Source organism: Camelus bactrianus, chromosome 13 (assembly GCF_048773025.1).
Source record: "Camelus bactrianus isolate YW-2024 breed Bactrian camel chromosome 13, ASM4877302v1, whole genome shotgun sequence".
Lineage (NCBI taxonomy): Eukaryota > Metazoa > Chordata > Mammalia > Artiodactyla > Camelidae > Camelus > Camelus bactrianus.
Window position 1 is genome coordinate 59,915,610 of NC_133551.1, and position 20,474 is coordinate 59,936,083.

The following is a 20,474-nucleotide window of genomic DNA, read 5'->3' on the forward strand; positions in this document are numbered from 1 at the left end:
AGGCTGGAAGGAACATTCTAGGATGACAACTGTGATCCACACATAGAGCACTGCCTATCTAGACTGGAGCAGTAGAGTGACATACAGAAGAGAATGACATACAGAAGACTATTGCATTCAAGAACTCTGCTGCTATTGTATTCTCTTTTTTAAACTTAAGAATATAGATCCAAGTGAGCCTGACCTGATTCTTACCTTCATTCAGCTTGTCTTGACCAGGTTAGTAGTAAAATGCGTGCTCTCCCAGAATCAGGCAATAGAGCAAGCAAAAAAGAGATAGTAGGGGGAGGGTTTAGCTTAAGTGGTAGAGAGCAGGCTTAGCATTCCCAAAGTCCTAGGTTCGATTCCCAGTACCTCCTCTAAAAATAAATAAGTAAATAGACCTAATTACCTCCCTGCCACCCACCCAAAAATATATAAACACAAAAAAAAGATAGTAACATCATAGCTTTGGGCCTAAAGCCACCATTACCAGCCTCTGGCCACACCAGTGCCTTCCTGCCTCTAGGATCAATCACCCTGAAGGGCCAATAGTTTAGGTCAGGGTCTCCAAAAGGTGATGGGCTTTCTGGCATCAATCATCAGATCCCTCAGATGGGAAAGAGGGTTCAAAGCAACTAAGGCTGGTTTAAGTAACTTTCTATCTTGAGTTTGCCCTTTTCAGTTGAATATGAAGGTTCTTGCAGAAGGTCCTGTGGGGTAAGAGTTAAATATCCCTTCCGCCACATGAAGGAATGATCAGGGGTGGACAGGGAGACCTCCCTGTAGGGACCATCAAGAGGGGATGACTGAGCTGTATGTTATAAACCAGATTATCTGGATTCTTGTGTTACTTGATATCACTGGCATTAAAAAAAGGAGAGGGGAGGGAAATGTTATAGAGTAAAAGGAAGCTAAGAGACATTACATTATGAGTATAACATACTGACCTTTTTTTGGTCCTGACTGAAACAAACCAATGATAGAAAGACGTTTTTGAGGCAATTAGAGAACTGTGAATAATAGTTGACTATCATGTGGCATTAAGAAACTATTGTTAAGTCTTTAGATATAATAATGGCATATTTTTGTTTAAATCTTTGTAAGTTGGAGATGGACACTAAAGTATTTAAGCATGGAATGACATGGTATCTGGGATTTGCTTTAAAATATTCCAGAAAAAAAAGTGTAGGAGGATACAGGGATGAAACAATATTAGCAAAGTATTGGTAATTATTGAAGCTGGGTGATGGGTACATGCAGGTTTACTAAACCCTCTTTCTACTTTGGGGTGTGTTCGAAATTTTCCACAATACAGTGCTCAAAAAAAAAAAGGAGGGAAACAATCAGTACAGAAAAATGGTAAATACAGATAACCAAAATGGGAAAAAATGATATTATGCATAATCCTAGCATTCCATTAATATTTTATATCTCTTTCTAGTACACACACATATGCATTTTAAAATTGGGATCATATCTGATATATTGTTTTATAGCCTGATTTTCTCTCTTTATATATTGTGAACTTTTTTCCACGCATTAAACTTTTCTACAACAACATTCTACAAAGTTGCATGGTATTTCACTGTGTGAATTGTTTTCTATCATTACTGCGGTTCTTTCTAGTGTTTATTTATTTATTTGTAATTGTGAATAAAACAGCAAAAGGTACCAGCCTTAATAGTTTTCTTGGAATAAATTCCTAAAAGAGGAGTTGTTGGGTCAAATCTTAGTTTATTTGCACAAATTAGAATTGGAGGACTCACTGTCATCTCACCTACCTTTGCTTTCTTTCATCCATGTTCTTCTCCTTATTCATTTTGAAAATGTACTCATCTTTCAAGACCCACTTCCAGCCCTGAAGTCCTTATGAGATCTGTCCTCACTTCTTTAATTAGATTTCCAGTTCCTAGAAAGCAGAAAAGAGGGGACCAGTTTTGCCTCCAACCATAAGATCTAATTTCTGAACACCTGAAAATGATGTGCAGTTCTGGTGATGAGTTGCCTGGAACAATGGTTCCTAAACCAGAGATCTTCACATTCACCTAGAGAGACTGATAAGGGGAAAATACAGATTCCTAGGTCCATACCCAAGATTCTAATTGGGTTGGTTGGGGAGCTTCTGATGATCATCAGGTTTGGCCAATGCTATTTTAGAAACACTTTTCCCACTTGCTGTTACTTCTCAGTTCTCTTTATTGGATTATTATTTCTTCCTGTTTCTCTAAGTGCCATTTATTAGAGTTTTTCCAGTATTTGCATTTCAGGTGATCCATGTTCACAAGGCATATGGAAATGCTGCCCAAACCCTGTTTCTTTACAAAATATGATGATAATTTATCATCACTTGAACTTCCTTAGGTCTCAGGGAATAAATCATTCCCTTCCCACCTGCCACGTCTTATCTGGTTAAATGACACAGTCCTCAGAGGTCTCTTGTAAGACTCCAGACATAGACAAGGAATGTTCATCACACTCCACTGTTCCCACTTTGGCCACCAATGTAACTGCCCGAGGAGGCTCATAGAGTTCCTGGCCTGGGTTGAGACTCACCAACACCAACACCAACATCCTTGCCTCAAAGTAACAGAGCAATTCCTCAAAATCCACAGTGTAACAAAGTGGAGTGTATTTCAGAAAAGGGTAGATGAGAACCCTTTTCCTCTACCTTGTCACATTTTGTCACCTGGGCCCCAGAGTAGCTCTGCCTGAGACTTTGAACGACAGAGGAAAAGAGCTTTAACCTACAGCCCCTTTCTGTACAGGGCTCAGATACAGGCAGGTCCTCAAGGCTGGGTGGGGGGCACTAATATCATACACAGAATCAGGCTATCTTTCTCGTGCAAGCTTTTCTCTTTCTCCTCATCAATATAAGCACCCTTCTCCTGCAAAAAACGTATGCAAATACGATGAGCAATACAGAGCAGCAGTTGAGTCGTGAGAGTTTACCTCTCACAGCTGTGACCTTGGCTGTTTCTCCATGAGCCTCAGTTTCCTTACCAGTAAAACGGGGATAATAATAGCTACCTCAAAAGATTGCTGAAAGAGTTTAAAATGTGACAGTCTTTGCAGTTTTTTAGCACAGTGCCCAGAACATAGTAAGTGCTTATTAAAAGGTAATGCTGATTATCACCTGTAGGACGCCTACCTCATCAGGCATATCGAATAAGGACTGAATTTCAGGAGTGGGCCCAATTTAGGTCAGTCTGGGACCTAGAACAGTATTATGACTGATTATTTTAAAACAGGACACACCTTATATGTACAAATGAATATTGTTTAGTTCAAGTTGTCATCACCTTGGAGGCAGTACACTTACTCCAGGGATATTTCTACTCTCCAGAACATTTTTGGGATACCCAATTCAGAAATGTCTATAGGGTCTATGACACATTCTTTTTAATATCTTCATTGGTAGCAAATCTTTATCTTCAGTAAAGATAAATTCAATTTGTGAAATAATTAGAAGTTGGTGAATAACTAAGGTACAGGGGAAAATGAAGTAAGACGGATTTTCTTATATGGCTTTTATATGGATTTTGTTCTTTTAAAATAAAGTAATTTTTAAAGGTAAAAGCAATAAAGTCCAATTACATTAAAACAGAAAAAAATGATCTTTAGCTTAACTCTTTAATACAACTGCTATCATTTTGGTGTGTTTTGCTTATCTTTCCTTAATATACAGTCTTAAAAATAGAAGTAATAGTGTACGTATAATTTATAACATGCTAACCTAGTTTAAAATTACATCATAAGCATATTTTCAAGTTGCTGTAGTCCTCATAATAATAATTTTAATGACTGCATAATATTTCATCGAGTGAGTATGTCAGAAGTTACTTAACCACCTTTTTTGCTGAACATTTAGGTTGTTTCAAGTTTTTGATTGTTATGAAATATATGTAGCTTTTCCCATATTTTTCTTATTTCCTCAGCCTGGATTACCAGAAGTGGGGCTGTTGGATCAAAGGGTGTAAGGATTTGATGGCTCTTGGTATTTACTTCCAAATTATTTTCCAGTAGGTTTTCACTAATTTATAATGCCACTAGAAATGTTAGAATACCCATTTCACTGCATCTAAAACAAGCACTTGCTATCATAATTTTAATAAGTTAGTAGCTAGAAAAATATTTCATACAAACTAATTCTGAAGTGAATTGGTTTGACTTCTGCCTTTCCCTTCCCCCCAAATCCAAAAAGTTATTTGAACAATGGCCAAAAATTATAAATAAGCATGTAATTTCTCAAAATTAGTACTTTAAAGGGATTCACTTGTTTAGATGTTTGTCTTCTGATATATTTGTTTTTTTTTTTAATTAGTCTCATCACTTCACAGTCATATCTCCAAGAAAAAACATAGAAACAATTATAGTCAACTTGACAAAACGCCAGTGTGATGACTCACGTCCTGTCTGCCTCTAGAGTTCAGTGTTGTGTTGATTCTATATGTTGGGTCCCTTACTACTAAGAACCTGCCATTGCCGAAGGGCATCCTGAGCGTGGGATCCTCTCTCCTTTGAAAGAGGGGAGATCACCTTTTAAAGGGAATAGAGAAGACTGACTCCTCCTCTGCAGTCATACCTATCACATCAGCTAAAAAGCAGGACACAGACAGGGTGGAAAATTCCAGATACTCTTACTCCCCTACTAAAGCAGTGATCTTTTTCTGTTTTGTTTTGTTTTAAATTATTACTACTTTTTAGTTACATAAGAAATATATATTCAACATAAAAGAAAATAAGATAAGGAAAAACAATAAAAAGTACAGCTTATTTCCAACACCAAGCAAAAGCCATTAACATTTTGAAGTATTTACTCTCATATCATTTACATTTTGAAGTATTTACTCTCGTACTATTTTCTCTTTAGTTCGTGCTTTATAAAAAATAGCATGTACTAAGGAGGGTGGCTACAGCTCAGTGGTAGAGCACATGCTTAGCATGCATGAGGTCCTAGGCTCAATCCCCAATACCTCCATTAAAAAAAAAAAAAAAGCAAAATATACATGTTGTTTTTAAACTTTTTTTTCATATAATAATAATTACAGCTCATAGCCACATAATGTTTACTATGGGCCAGATACAATTCCAAGTAGTTTTACACGTAATAATTCATTTAGTTCTCACAATAGTTCTATAAGGAAGGCAGTATCAGTATTCTCATTTAATGATAAGGAGACTGAGGCACAGAAGCAATTTGCCTTCGGTCACAAAGTTAGTAAGTGAACTATCTGGAATATTTTTCCAAGCCATTAAATTCATTTCTGCAGATTTTTTTGAATGGCTGCAAGGTATCTCATTGTGTGGATGAAATACCATTTAATTATTCCACTTCCTTTTATGAGGCATCTAGATTATTTCCATTTTTTCTGTTATACACATCAGTAAGATGACCAGCCTTACACTGGACCTTTGTGCACATCCTTAATTCCTTAGGCTAAATGCTCTCAAGAACAGTTGCATTGATTTTTATTTCCCCCAAAGAGGTGTTCCTTTCTCTGTGTTCTCTGTGACCTTGAATGTTATAAATCTACCACTTTCGCCTATAGCAACATTTAAAAACTCATTTTACCAGTTCTGGGAAATAAATTCAAGTGCTAAAAAATACGTGATTTCTCCAGAGTAAAAGAACCAAGGTCTAAAATCTGCTCCCTTTCCATAACCTGCTTTTTACAGATGCTGAATCTCATGGCTTATACACTAACTCATCACAGAGGAATGAGGAGTGTTAACCTGGGACAAACCAGCTTAGGCAGGCAAGATTCTTGCGGTCTACAAGTCAGCATTCACTAATTCACTCACTCACTCACTCACTCATTCAGTAAATATTTGAAAGGTTATGCTGTGAATAGGGATCATGGAGGTCACAGAAAAAAAAACTTTTTAGAACAATGCTAAATAAAACATTTAACACATTACCTGGCACATAATAATTGCTCAATAAGTCAATATGCCAACAGAAACAGACTCATAGACATAGTAAACAAACTTAGGGTTACCACGGAAGGGGCATGAGAAGGGATAAATTGGGAGTTTGAGATTTGCAGATACTAACTATTATATATAAAATAGATAAACAACAAGTTTCTTCTGTATAGCACAGGGAACTATATTCAATATCTTGTACAATAAAAAAGAATATGAAAAAGAATATATGTATATATATGTATGACTGAAACATTATGCTGTATACCAGAAATTGACACATTATAACTGACTATATACTTCAATTAAAAAAGACATAAAAAAAATCAATACACCAGGCTCTGTTAAATACCAAATGAGTGTATGATCTCCTTTAATCCCTACAACAACCTCTAGGAACTCGGTTCTTTTATCATCCCCATTTTGCAGATAACAAAAGTAAGACCTAGAGAGGTTTGCCCAACTTGAGCAACATACCTGGGTTGGAGTTCAGATCTGAACTCAAGACTCCAGAGTCTGTGCTCTTAAACATTATGCTGTACTACAAAACATAATTCCTCCCTTTAGGAAGCATGCAGTCTTATAAATAATACTAAAATTGAAAAATAGCTAACAAATGTTAAGCACTTATATGCGCCAAGCCCCCTGGTAGGCCTTTATGCATATTGATCATTTAATTCATATGACAACTCTATGAAGTAGGTACTATTGTAGTTATGCTTGTTTTATAGATGAGAAAATAGACATTCTGAGAGTATAAATAACTTGCCCAAGACACAAACAGGTATTAAATGGTAGCAGTAGAAGCCAAGCTATACAAATTACTGTGTAGGGAACACAGCGAAATGTAAAACAAGTGATGATACTTATCTGCCATCCAATGTCAGAAGTGACAGGATAGAGACTTCGTGACCTTCTTGTGCTCGAGGAGTGATCACAGGACAGAAAGGGAAAATCCTGGCAGCTTGTCAGGCTCTGTGTTGAAAGACTTCACACAGGTTAGTTCATCATATCCTCTACATGATGACGGTATTATTATCAATTTGACAGATGAGGAAATGAATTCTCTGGAAGGTGATGCAATGTGTCCAAGGCCGTATAGCAAGTCAATGGCATGGCTAGAACTAGAACCTATTTGTCTCTCAAACCTCACACCAGTCAGAATGGCCATCATTAAAAAATCCACAAATGATAAATGCTGGAAAGGGTGAGGAGAAAAGGGAATCCTCCTACACTGTTGGTGGGAATGTAATTTAGTGCAGCCCTATGGAAAACAGTATAGATTCCTTAAAAATCTAAAAATAGAGTTACCATATGATCTAGCAATCCCATTCCTGGGTATATATCCAGAAAAGAGGAAAACTCTAATATGAAAATATACATGCACCCTAATGTTCACAGCAGCACTATTTACAATAGCCAAGACATGGAAGCAAACTAAATGTCCAACAACGGATGACTATATAAAGAAGATGTGCTATATATGTACAAAGGAATACTATTTAGCCATAAAAAGGATAAAATAATGTCATCCATAGCAACATGGGTGGATTTGGAGATTGTCATACTAAGTAAGTAAGCCAGAAGGAGAAAGAAAAATGCCATATGATATCACTTCTATGTGAAATCTAAAAAAATGACACAAATGAACTCATTTACAAAACAGAAAGACTCACACAGAAAACAAACTTATGGTTACCAGGGGGTAAAATGGGGATGGAGGGATAAGTTGAGAGTTACAGATTTGCAGATACTAACTACTATATATAAAATAGATAAACAACAAGGTCCTACTGTACTGCACAGAGAACTATATTCAATACCTTATAACTTATAATGAAAAAGAATATGAAAAGGAATATATGTACGTACAACTGAATCACTATGCTGTATACTAGAAATTAACACCACATTGTAAATCTACTATATTTCAATTAAAAAAAAAGATTACTGCTAATCACAAAAAATAGACATCTCAAGTTAATGATTTTAGTGCTTTTCTATATATGGGAGGATTTAAGAGTCTGGACTCATTAAAATTATTCCTTAGATATACAGCCAGATATGAATCTGGAGCACAGAATGTTTCCTATTTTTCTCCATCCTGAATTCTCCTCTGGGCACACTCTGGTTGTGGGTGGGTGGTGCAGGCAGCTGTAGTAGCTGATGCCTTGATGGTGGGCAATATTTGTTACCACTCGAATGGCAGACAACATTGTTTACTGGAATGACAGGCAATGTTCCCGTTATAAGGTAACGCCTCAGAAGTTTATCAAGAAAAAGCCTAAACTCTATTCAGGGACATAAGATCTGAATAAATGTCTTAATTGGAATAACCTCAGTAATATAAATATTTAATTCATTTGTTTAACAAATATTTAGAGTGGGTCAGGCATGGTTTTGGGTCCTAGGGGTATGTACATCAGAGAACAAAAGAAAGCATCTATTTTCGTGAATCTTACATTTTAGTAGAGAAATAGTGATTATGTAATCTCAAGTTATATAGTAATAAATGCTATGAAAAAGATTAAATAACATAAAAAGAGAGTGATGGGGAGTGAATGTGCTACTTAACTTAGGGTGGTCAGGAAAGGCTTATCTGACATTTTAGCAGAGACCAGAGGTGAAGGAAGCTTGCACACTGAATTCTGGCAAAGAAGTGTTCCACACAAAGATGTCAGTTCTCCCCGCGGGTGCTGAATCTATACACACTTGATAGAGATCCCCCCAGAATTCTGGTAGTAATGTTGAGAAACTAAAATTCACTTTAAAGTGAATATGAAAGAATAAATGTCTACAAAAGCTGTTTGTTTTCAGGGGGAAATGAAAGTAGGGATACCTGCCCTACTGGTAGAACAGGCTCTACCATGAAACCACACTAATGAAAGAACCAGTAGAATATAATGGAGAGCTTAGAAATAAAGTATATATATGGGAATCTGATATGTGATAAAGGTGCCATTACAAAGCTCTCAAAAGATTGCTTTTCTGATGGTAATAGAAAAATGAAATTACTGTATAGAGAAAAAAAACCTGGATTTTTATTTGAAACTAAGTTAAAGTGGACTCCCAATGGATTAAAGACCTAAATGTGAAAGTTAAAACTATAAAGCTAGCAGGGGAAGGTATAGTTCAGCGGTAGAGCACATGCTTACATATACGAGGTCCTGGGTAAAATCCCCAGTATCTCCATTAAATAAATAAATAAATCTAATTACTCCTCCCCCACAAAAGGCAAAACAACAACAAAACTACAAAGCCAGTATTAGAAAATACAGGAAAATCTGTGTTCCTCAGGTGTAAATAAAGACTTCCTAAACAAAACTGCAAATTATAAAGTCAAAATTTAGGACATTGCTTAATTAATAACATCATAAAGTTAATGGAAGGTGACAATCTGGGGGAAGGTATTCACAATATTTAAAACAAACAAGGAATCATGTCTAGAATATACATACAGTTCCTACAAACTAAGAAGACAGGAAATCAAATAGAAAAAAAATAGGCCAAGGATATAAAAAGGCTCTGGGAGAAAGCATTTGCCATATTTAAAACAAATGAAAGATTAATTTCTAGAATATACAAAGAATTCCTACAAATCAACAAGACAGGAAATCAAACAGAAAAATAGGCAAAGGGTATAGACACCTTAGTTTCATATGCTAAACACATACACAAAAAAAACAAGGTTCAAATTTAATTATAATCAAGGAAATGCAAATCAAAACAGCCAAGAGCTGCCACTTTACTTCTACCAAATAGGCAAAAATTAGAAAGATGGAAAGAAAACACCAAAGACTGGTGAAAATGTGGTTATAAGAATTCTTGCTTACTGGTGATAGAAATATAAATAGTACAGCCATTCTGAAAAGTAAATTCAAAATTTTTGGCAAAATTGAGCATGCTCAATTACATAGTTCAGAGGAATATTCACATCAATTTACAAACTCGCTTATTTTAGCATTTTTAATGGTAAAAGAGTTGAAGGCAATCTAGGTTTCTATTATCAAAAAAGTGAATGAGTAAAACATGGTGGATGCAGTGGTTACATTCCTGGATTCTGGAACTAGACCGCTTGAGTTGAAATTCAAGTTTCACCACTTACAATGGAAGAAAACTTGAGTAATCTGTGTGCCTCACTGTCATCTATAAAATGGGAATAATACCTACCTCATAGGATTGTTGTTAGAAGTATATGAGTTAAAACAGAGTTAAACATTATTTAAGTATTAACATTACTGATAATACAAAAGTATATGAAAATTCAAAGTCGTGAGTTAGGTTTACATACAGAGACAAGAGAATATCACAAAAGCAATGACAATTTTTAAAAGTAAGAAAAGGAACCTTTATAGCACACTTATATGAATTGAACATATTTACATAACTCTGTTTTACAAGACAAGCATCACAGACATATATCAAATATATCAGAATCAGTGCCTACTGGACAGAATGAGAGTAGAGTTTAGGAATGAAGGGGCAGGCTACAAAAGAAGAACAAGGCCTTGCTTCAGTCATTTTACTAATATGCTATGGAAGGAGGAACAAGATTTACTTGTGCAATCTGCAACTGAAGAGGGGAGAAGCTAGCTTGAAAATACACAAGGGAAAGCCAACAGAAGGATCCCAGAGCCAGAGAAATAACCAGCTAATCAACTTGGAAGCTGTCCTATCTTAGAACTTATCCTTAGATGAGATAATACCATCTTTATCATTTAAGGCAGCCTGGGATATGTTTTCTGTTACTTGCCCAAAGCATCCTAACAGAGTATTCATATAATCTTTTGAGTGGCAAACTGAGGTCCAAAAAGAATTATGATTTGTCCAATGCACCTCAACTGGGGTATTATCTAAGCGGAGGTTCCAGAAGATGATAATTTTGAGTAACCTACAATTTTTAAAAAGCCAAACGCTCTCCAGTGTATGAAAAACTCTGTAAGTGTTAAAATGATCAACATTTATCCCACTAAGAACTGTTACTTAAAAAAAATCCATTAAATTAAAACTCAAATGGGAAATTATATAAAAGCTGTTTACAAATTAATAAAATGAACAATCAATGAACAAAAGGGAATTCACATAAGAAAAAAATGTCCAGTAAACATATAAAAATTTAAACCTCACTGATGAATATTTTTAGAAGAAAATTAAAACCAATCACCATTTATCATCAAATGAGAAAAACAAGTTTTCATGGTCACACCCAGTGTTGGCAACTCTGTTGGAAACCTCATTTACAACTGGTAGGAGTGAAAACTAGGACATTTCTGGGAGGCATTTGGCAATGCATAGCAGAAGAATTAAAATGGTGTATATCCTCTGACTCACCAGTTCCCTAGAGTTTATCCTGAAGACTAATCATAGAATGAAACAGAAATTTAATTAAAAGCACTAGCATTACAGGATAGCTTATAAAAACAAAAACTTGGGGTCAAACTAAAAATCCCAAAGTAGGGGAATCAAGTTACGGAAAACCCAAATGATAGGATACAAATAGCAATTATAATGATCAATATTTAAATATAAACTCTGCTAATTAGTAGCTGCATAGCTCAGGGAAAGCTAATTAATCTCTCCACACCTCAGTTTCCTTGTTTATAAAATGGGCCTGTTGTGAGGATTAAATTAATTAACATACCTGAAGCACTTTGGAAATCACTGACACATAATAAGAACTCAATAAACTAAGTTTTTGTAAAAGAACACTGTCGCCGAATGTCCCAGAAAGATGTTAATGATAAATTAAACAAAAGGGAGATTACAAATCAGTATATACAGAATATTTTTCTAAAATAAATATATCTCATATATATAAATTTCCCAAAACAAAGACTAGAAGGATATAAAACAAAACAGAAATAGTACATCTCTTTGAATAATAGGATTACAGGTTATTTTTCTTATTTTTGTTCGTATTTAAAAATGTGTTACTTTTATGAAAGGTAAAAACTATCTCTTTCAAAAATTAAAACTAAAAACTGTCATGTTTTTGCTCCAGCTGGTAATGAGACCACCCCAAATAGCAGGGTAATGGGGTAAAGAATCAGAATTATAGACATTTCTCTTTATAGCCTTTATTACCACACAATTCAAGCTCACAGTCTCTATTAACAAACCTTATACACATATGGCAAAACAAGATATTTCTCCTCCTCCAAAGCTACATTATTCCAGTCTCCCCTCTTTATGCAGAAGGATTATACAGATTCTCCATGTTATCCTTAGCCTTGAATTTAGAAAGGCTGTCATGAAAGTGAACTTGCCATATGAGGAAAACAGTGCAAAGACCCAACTAAGTTCTCACTGTCTTCCTTCCTGAGGGAAGAATGCCTGGCTGGCATGGTGAAATGGGGCAATTATAATGTCTTCTTTTTTGTCACAGGTGAGGACAAGCCCCCATGGTGGACAGGCCTTAGTCACATGAGCCTTTTGGGGTCTATTTTCTCTAGGTGAACCAGAGGTTTCAGCTGCTCTGCAAAGTTCCTCATGTCATCAGAGACCATGTCCTGCCCAGCTGGTGCAACGACACTTAGTTCCACAAGATAGGAGAGTGACAAGGCCTCCGTGCTGTCCGTGTTCCCTGGCACCAGGATGCGGAAGATCTTGTACACCATGATCTTCATGATACCCTTACGGAACAGGTGTCCCTTGGCAACAAACTCATGGTCCATGCGGAAGCCCATTTCCATCAGGAAGTCAGTGAGGTTCTCAGATGTCGCGATGTCCACACAGTTACGCACCAGGGCATGGCGGTTCTTATCTCCCATTTCTGGCTGTCCCAGGTAGCGCAGATGCCAGGGGGCCCCTGCCCTATCCATAGAGCGCCGGGCCCTCAGAACAAATGGACTGGCCTGCTGGCCCTTAAGGAGGAATACCATCTCGTGGTCAAGGAAAGTCTCAGGTTCCATGTTGTCACACAAACCACGAAGGCGGTGGATGAGGCTTTCCAAGCTATGGTCTAAAACACTTCCTGAAGAAGGAAAAAGCACTACTGAGTCCCATCTTTCATTCTGGGTAATGGAATTAGCAAAAGATTGAAAAGACCAAAATGAAAAACCAGAACAGTTTAGTGCAGTGTTTTGTAAAGCATAGGGTCAATACATGAGACTTTAAGGGGCTATACTGCAAAGATATTATGTAACAGGTTAATTCCCTTTCAGTTTTTGTTTTGTTTGTTTGTTTGTTTTTGCACTGTCTTTGGTACTAGAAAGTCTTCAGGCCTTCTCTAACAATGTTAATCTCCAGCCGGCTTTGGGCGCAGAGCATTTAACAGGCAACAGTATCTATTTAAAATAATAATACTGTTTCATTGTCATTTATTTAAAAAATGGTTTCCTATTTCCAGCAAACAAAAGTTTTCCATCTATAGAAAAAATACATGTCATTTTCATGTAATATATTTAACTAAAAGAGGATGAACTGCCTCACAGAAATAAACTAGTCTTTGTTCTTATCTTATTCATCCTCCTGGGAGCATTTCACATGGTTGTTAGAGATTATATCAATTTTGAAATCTATTCTTCCCTTGGCCTCTGGGATATAACTCTTGGTACTTCACCTAGCTCACTGACCATTTCTTTTAAGTCATCTTTGCTGGGTGTTCCTCCTCCTCCCTAAATACTGGAGGATCCCAGGACTCAATCCTTGTCCTCGTCTCCATCAACAATCTCCTCCTCCCTTCGTGACCTAATTCAGTCCTATGGTTGTAAGTATCACTTATGCCCTGAGGACTACCACATTTATATCTCATGAACTACAGACATTCCTCCAACGGTCTACTCAACTTCTCCACTTGGATGCCTAAGACATCTTCATCTAAACACGTTCAATACCAACCTGTTGATTTTTCCTCCACAATCTTACTCTTCCTGCAGTCTTCCCTATCATACTACACGGCAACTCTTTGCTTCCAGTTGCTGAACCAAAAAACCACAATCATCTTTGACCCCTTTCTCTCTCCCACATCCTATACCCAATCCATACTTTAAAATAAATGCAGAATCCAACCACTTCTCACTCCCTCAGTCATTCCCACCTAGTCCACGTCTCCTTCATTTCTTGCCTGGTCTTTGCAATATCCTGCTTCTACCCTTGCCTTCTTCTTTTCTTTTCCACTCAACAGCCAACTGGTCTTTTTAGGCTGTAAGGCAGATAATGATGATCCTCTGCTCAGAACCCTCCAATGGCTTCCAATGTCATTCACAATACATCCCAAAGTCTTTAGCATCGTCTACAAGATGCTATATATTGTGCTCTCTGCTGCCTGTCCAACAGCATTTCCTTCCACTATCCCCCTAGATCACTCTCTCCAAACACAATGCTCTTCCTGCTGTTTCCTGAAAATGCCAAGTATTTGACAAAGTATTTCTCTGCAGAGTCCTTTCCCTTAGTCATTATACTTTGAATGTTTTTCTCTCAGATATCCGCATGTCTTACGCCACCACTTTGTTCAGGTCTTTGCTCAAATGTCACTTTATCAGAGATCTCTATTCTGATTGCCCTAAGTAAAATAGCGTATCTCTCTCCAATCTCTTTCCACTTCTCTGCTTTATTTTTCTTTAGCATTATCACCTCAATTTTTAGTCATCTTTCACTGTATCAATTATGTATTGATTTTTAAGTTATCTTTCTTTCCCCACTGCTGATATTCCAATGCTGGGAATACATTCATTTATCGAATAAATCTGTTAAAGTAAATAACAACGTATTACTGTAACTATGGTAAATATTCACAGTAGGACTCAAATGACTAAATTTTTGGAAATGGGTAGTGTTGGAGGAAGAGTAACATATCAGGTCCCAGTAATCAAAGGACAGAAGATCATGGGAGCAGGGAACGAGTCCTACATTCACAATAGTGCCAGACCTGTTTTTTCATTTTTCAAACATTTGAGGAGCTTTGCAAGTGCTGGCTCATTCAATACATACTTACTGAATGCTCTGCCAGATACTATGCTAGGAAATAGGGGGTCCTGCCCTCATGAAGATTAGTTTAGTGGGGGAAATAAAAAATAAGTAAACAGAAATACAAGGAAATAAAAAGGAGATGGGATAGAGAGCAGCTGGTAGGGGTGGAGAGAGGAGACCTCTCTGAGGCTTTGGCATAGTCAGAGAAGGTCTCTCTAAGGGAATGACAACTGAGCAGAGGCCTGAAGGGTAAAAGTGAGATAGTTATTTGATGGGCTGGAACAAAGTGTGTGGACAGAGGGATCAACAAGTGCAAAGACACAGAGGCAGGAAAGTGCTTGGGGAAAGCAAAGAAGTGAAAGGATATCAGCCTGGCTGAAGTGTAGTGAGCGAGATGGAAGATGATGATGAAATGGGGGTTTGGGATGGGCCAAAGCATGCAGGCCATATGTACAGTCCTTATGTTAACAAGCAACAATATCTATCTAAAATAATAATACTAGTTGTATTTTATTCTCAGGCCATGGGGCAGCTAATAGAGCTACACTTCATTCTCCACACCACAGGGAAAGACATGACTGGATCTACATTTTTAAAAGATCATTCCAGGAAAACTGGTACGGACTCTTCAACAGGACATGGTCACGGCATAAAAAGGTAGGAGGGGAGACTGGTCCAAGTTAAAAGAGACTTAAGAGGAACTTGATTGTATCCTGGATACAAAACACATTTTTGGGACAACTGGGGAAAACTTGAATATAGACTAGATATTAGATGATACTAAAAGTATTTTATTAATTTTTAAAAATAATAATACAACAGTATTGGGGTTATGAAGGAAAATATCTTTGTATTTTAGAAATGTATACTGAAAGTGTTTAAAGGTAAAATGTTATGAGGTCTGAAATTGTCTTTAAAGACAGCCAAACCAGGAAGATATAGCAAATATGGTACCATGGTAGAAGCTGAATTCTAGATGTGGCATCCTATGAAATCCTATGGAGTGTTCACTATATTAATCTCTATCTTCTTTATTTGACTTTTTTTTAACAATAAAATAATGTTTAAAAAGATGATCAGCTGTTGTGTGGGAAGAGGCAGATGATCAAAAGTGGAAGTATGGTAATAAGCACGAGGTTACTAAAACAATTTGGGCAAAGGCTGATAAACCAGGGTGAGGTACTGCAGGGGAAGAAAAAATATATCTGATATATACTTTGGAAGTAAAATGAATAGGACTAGAAATGGACTACATGTGAAGGTAAAGTAAGAAATGGGGATTCATTCCTGAATGCGTGGCAACTGGGGAATGACAGTGGCACTTACTGACAGGAAAGACTGAGGAAGGGCAGCTTGAGGAGTGAAAATTAATAACTTTATTATGTTCACAGTAAGTCACTCAATGGATGATCTGAATTAAAGTCCAAACTTCCACTAAACATTATATACCTCCTGAAAATCATTACCCTCTCTAGGTCTTGAGTTTTCTCATCTGAGCAAGTTACTTGATCTCTGTTTCCTGATCTATGAAATGAAGCTGTAACAATATCACAGAATTGCCATATGCATTACTCTTACTTCTGGGTATATATGCAAAAGAATTCAAAGCAGGATCTTGAAGAGGTATTTCCACACCCATGTTTACTGCAGCATTATTCACAATAACCAAGAGGTGGAAGCAACTCAAATGTCCGATGACAGATGAATGGATAAAGAAAATGTGGTATATACATACAATGGAACATTATTCAGCCTTTAAAAAGAGATATACTGTCACATACTACAATATGAGTGAACGTCGCAGACATCATACTAAATGAAATAAACTAGTCATAAAAAGACAAATACTGTATGATTCCACTCACATGAGGTTACTTAAAGTAGTCAAAACCAGAAATAGAAAGTATAAACTTTGTTGCCAAAGGCTGGGGTGAGGGGAAAAAGGAATTATATAAATTTTCAATTTTGCAAGATGGAAAAGTTATAGAGATCAGCTATACACCAAAGTGAATGTTCTTAACACTACTGAACTGTACACTTAAAAATGTTTAAGATGGTAAATTTAATGTTATGTATTTGTGACCATAATTAAATGTAAACTGAAAAAAAAGAAAGAAAATTCCTATTGGGTGCCAGGAATCATGCAGGTTGCCTTTGCATAACAGCCTCTCATCTCCATGAAAGCTGAACAGAAAAGAGGAAGACAGGTAATCCAAGCTCCCTAGTTCACTTACCCTGCAGCAGGTACTCCATCATGTTAATGGTGCCCCCAGTAACAGGCATCATGGTGACTGGAGGAGCCTCCATGTTATCTGTTTAAGATGAAAACAACAGAACTGGATTCGTAGCCTCTAGTAAAGTAAAGCACAGGATACAGCTGGAGAAGAGTTCTACTTGTTAATACTTCAGACATGTGGAAAGACACCAGATCTGCTTGGGTCATTAGCCTTGACATCAAAAGATTCATTTATCCATTCAAAACTTTTTGAGTAACTGCTATAGGCCAGTTTCAGGGGCTGGGGATGACACAGAAATATACAAAGGAGACCTGATCATGGAATTATAGCATAATCTTTTAGTCTCAAGGTCTGAAACCTCTAAAAGTTTTCTGTGCAATAAGGAAGTTATCAAACCTCTCACCCTGGGGCTCAAAGTCTTCCTTATAAAATGGGGCCAACGATATTGAACCTCCAAGGCTTTGTGGCTCAGACGACATGATGGACATGCAATAACATTTATAAAAACTTAAAGGTGACTTAAAGAACCTTGTCTATCCTTCAATTTATAGACGAGGATACTGAGACTCGGGAAGGGCCAAAGGACACACAGCAAATCAGTGGCAGAACCAAGACCAGATTAAAGTCTAAGGTTCCACCTCTCTGAAAACGCCCATTAAAGTGCACCAGGCGAAAGCTCGAAGTTCTTTTAAGATGATGTTTTGGGCCTCCTACGCCAGTATCAAGAACGTATGCCCACTTACACCAAAAACACACCTCCTCGTGCGTTCTAGACTCTTCTCGCAAAGCGGGGAATTATATCCACCCGAACACCTCGGAGCTTTTGAGCGACAATTAGTGCCCAGCCTTAAACTTAAAGACCCCAGAATAGCGCAACACTTCCTCCTCCTTTTCCCACCTCCGGCGAGAAACCGCGGTCGCACAAACCTAGACACAGCCAACCTGAGACGTAAGGGTGCCGAGAGGGCACAAAAAGCCTTGCCTACCCTGCAAGCAGAAGCGCATGCGCAAAACGCGACGCTGCTTGGAAGACGGCGGCCGCCTTTAGAGCGTTTCTCTAGGAGTTGTCTGGGGTCTTGACGTCATAGGCCGCCCTCTGGGAAAGTATTTTTTTTTCAAATGTGACGACCTGGAGACGTTTTTGTCCAGAAAATCTCATGGAATTAACAGGGAAAAAAGAGAACCTGGGGAAGAGAACCGCAGAAGAAAGAGGAGAGATTGTTACAAGACAAAAACTTCCTTTGGTTCGGTACCCGAGGCTAAAAAGAAAAGCCACCGTTTACTGCTTAGCAAACTGTTCTGAACAATTAGGAGCTCAACAGTGGAATTAATATTTGTTCATTCTTCTGTGTTTATTTTATATCAATTTAAAAATATTGAGAGATAAGTAAATTCAACGAATATGTATTGAACGCTGCTTATGTGTCCAGCATATAAAATGCAGACAAAGAGGGTACCAGAGAGAGGTGACTGAGGCACTCCCTGGAGCGAAAAGTTTAAGGGAACACCAAAAAACTCAGTAACAACAACAACAACAACAAATTAATGCAATATGTTACAAATTTAATGCAAAAGAAAAGAAAAGTCCCGATGAACAAAATGTCAAAACTTTAAATTTAATCTTCACAGCAGCCCTATGACCCAAGTATAATTTATTACTGTAATTTTACTGATGAGGAAACTTGGGCAACAAGATATTAAATAACACGTGAGGGAGCTGAAAGGCTGGGATACAAATTTAAGCCGCTAACTTCAGATCCCACCCTCTTATTTACACTGTCCAGCCGCTTGTACTCCAGCTACCCTGCTGTAACCTACACTACCTCTCACTCATTCATTAAAAAAAAAGTTCCTTTGAACATTTACCCAGATTTGAGCTGGCACTTCAAAGTAAGATAAAAAGTATGGGTAAGACATTGGTAAACAATATGTAGAACTTGGACAAGGCCTAGAAGTTACAGGGATCAGTTTCTCTGATAAGGATGTGATGCCTGGAGCATAGAAGGGACTCCTTTCTGTCCTCTGCCACTACCCAGCTGTGCAACCTTGGGCAATTCACTTCCCCTCTCTGAGCCATAGCTTCCTTTTTTTCAAACAGAGTTAAAAATAGTGCTTTCTAAGAGGAAGATTGCAAAAAAAAAAAAAGATACATATGAAACGCTTAGTATAATGCCTGGCTTATTGTAAGCAGTAAATAAATGGTAGCTATTATTATTGTACTTTATATATCATTTGAACAAGCAGGAGGGAAGGGGGGCAAGGCACAACTATTAAAAGAATGACAGAAATTAACACCAAGATGGTAAAGAATTCAACTCCCAGCAGACCTTGAGGCCCAAGATGGTGGGAGATTTAACTTCCAGTAGACCTTGAACTTCATTGTATGCTCATTGTAATATATTACTGAATATGCCTTGTACATGTCTCATCCCCTGGATAGATTGCAGACATCTCGAAGGGTTGTGGGGAGGGTAATAGCTCAATGGTAGAATGCATGCTTAGTATGCATGGGGTCCTGTGTTCAATCCTCAGTATCTCCATTAAAAAAAGACACAACGAAAACTTAAAGGGAGGAATCATGTGTTTTCTTTATATATAGCCGTGTCTTAGCTCAGGCTGCTATAACAAAACACTATAAACAGGGTGACTTATAAACAACAGAAATTTATTTTTCACAATTCTGGGTGCTGGAAGTCTGAGATTGGGTTGCCAACATGGTTGGTTTCTGTCGAGAGCCCTCTTCTGGGTTGCAGATTGCAGACTTCTCCTTGTATCCTTATATAGTGAAGATCAGAGCAAAGCAAACTTCCTCAGGACTCTTATAAGAGCACTAATCCCATTCATGAGGGCACTTCCCCCTTGACCTCATCTAATCCTAATCACCCCTCAAAGGCCCTACCTCCTGATACTGTCACATTGGGGAGCAGGGTTTCAACATAAGAATTTGGGTTGGGGGGACACATTCAGTCTATAGCAATGTACTTTATGTGTAATGAATGTTCATAGTTTTGTTGAACACATAACAATACCTACCAATCAGTGAACAGTTGCTACATGTCAACACATTTACACTATATTTGTGTAAATATGTCAAATATTGCTAAAAGGTAGATATTAACATCTCTACTTTATAGAGGAGGAAAAAGAGGTTCAGAGAGGTAAAGTCACTTGCCCAAAGCCAAATGGCCAAGCATATGGCAGAACTCAGATTCAAATTCAATTCTTTAATTTATAAGCCTTTTATCATGCTTCCTTCTGAATTCATGGGTTCCTTCTCCGCAATAAGTTTCCCCAGTTGTTACAATTAGTGGTGGCAAAAGAGGAGGAAAGTTCATACATTAATGCTTGCCAGCCCATCACTAGACTGGGCGCAAAGGAGTAAGACTAGTTCTTGGCCAGTCTTCATCAGGACACCAGACC

General features: G+C 37.4%; 2 protein-coding genes across 7 annotated transcripts in view; both read right to left on the bottom strand.

Moving 5' to 3' along the window:
* The window catches only part of PHACTR4 (phosphatase and actin regulator 4), a 95,041-nt gene extending 88,250 nt beyond the window's left edge, over positions 1-6,791 (bottom strand). For both annotated transcript variants that reach the window (XM_010947958.3, XM_074377049.1), the window contains exon 1: positions 1,764-6,791. The gene's annotated coding sequence lies outside the window, so the exon portion shown is untranslated. The remainder of the gene's footprint in view (positions 1-1,763) is intronic.
* A 3,440-nt stretch (positions 6,792-10,231) lies between these two features.
* MED18 (mediator complex subunit 18) lies at positions 10,232-18,019 on the bottom strand. 5 transcript variants are annotated; one of them, XM_045511379.2, is made up of 3 exons: positions 17,811-18,019; positions 17,052-17,168; positions 10,232-12,880 (listed from the first exon to the last, which is right to left on the bottom strand). In XM_045511379.2, exons 2-3 carry the CDS (start codon positions 17,122-17,124, stop codon positions 12,327-12,329), a joined length of 627 nt encoding a protein of 208 aa, XP_045367335.1. In that variant the 5' UTR covers positions 17,125-17,168; positions 17,811-18,019; the 3' UTR covers positions 10,232-12,326. The 5 variants fall into 5 exon arrangements, with proteins under 5 accessions (XP_045367335.1, XP_045367334.1, XP_010946265.1 ...); XM_045511378.2 differs by having other exon boundaries at positions 17,798-18,019; XM_010947963.3 differs by having other exon boundaries at positions 17,052-17,129; positions 17,811-18,018.
* Positions 18,020-20,474: the final 2,455 nt, after the last annotated feature.

Bases quoted from the DNA above. Each gene is read 5' to 3' on its own strand.
- MED18 (XM_045511379.2), bottom strand. From the start codon at position 17,124: ATGGAGGCTCCTCCAGTCACCATGATGCCTGTTACTGGGGGCACCATT. The intron at 12,881-17,051 runs GTAAGTGAACTA...TTCCTTCTTCAG, and splicing joins GATGGAGTACCTGCTGCAGG to GAAGTGTTTTAGACCATAGC.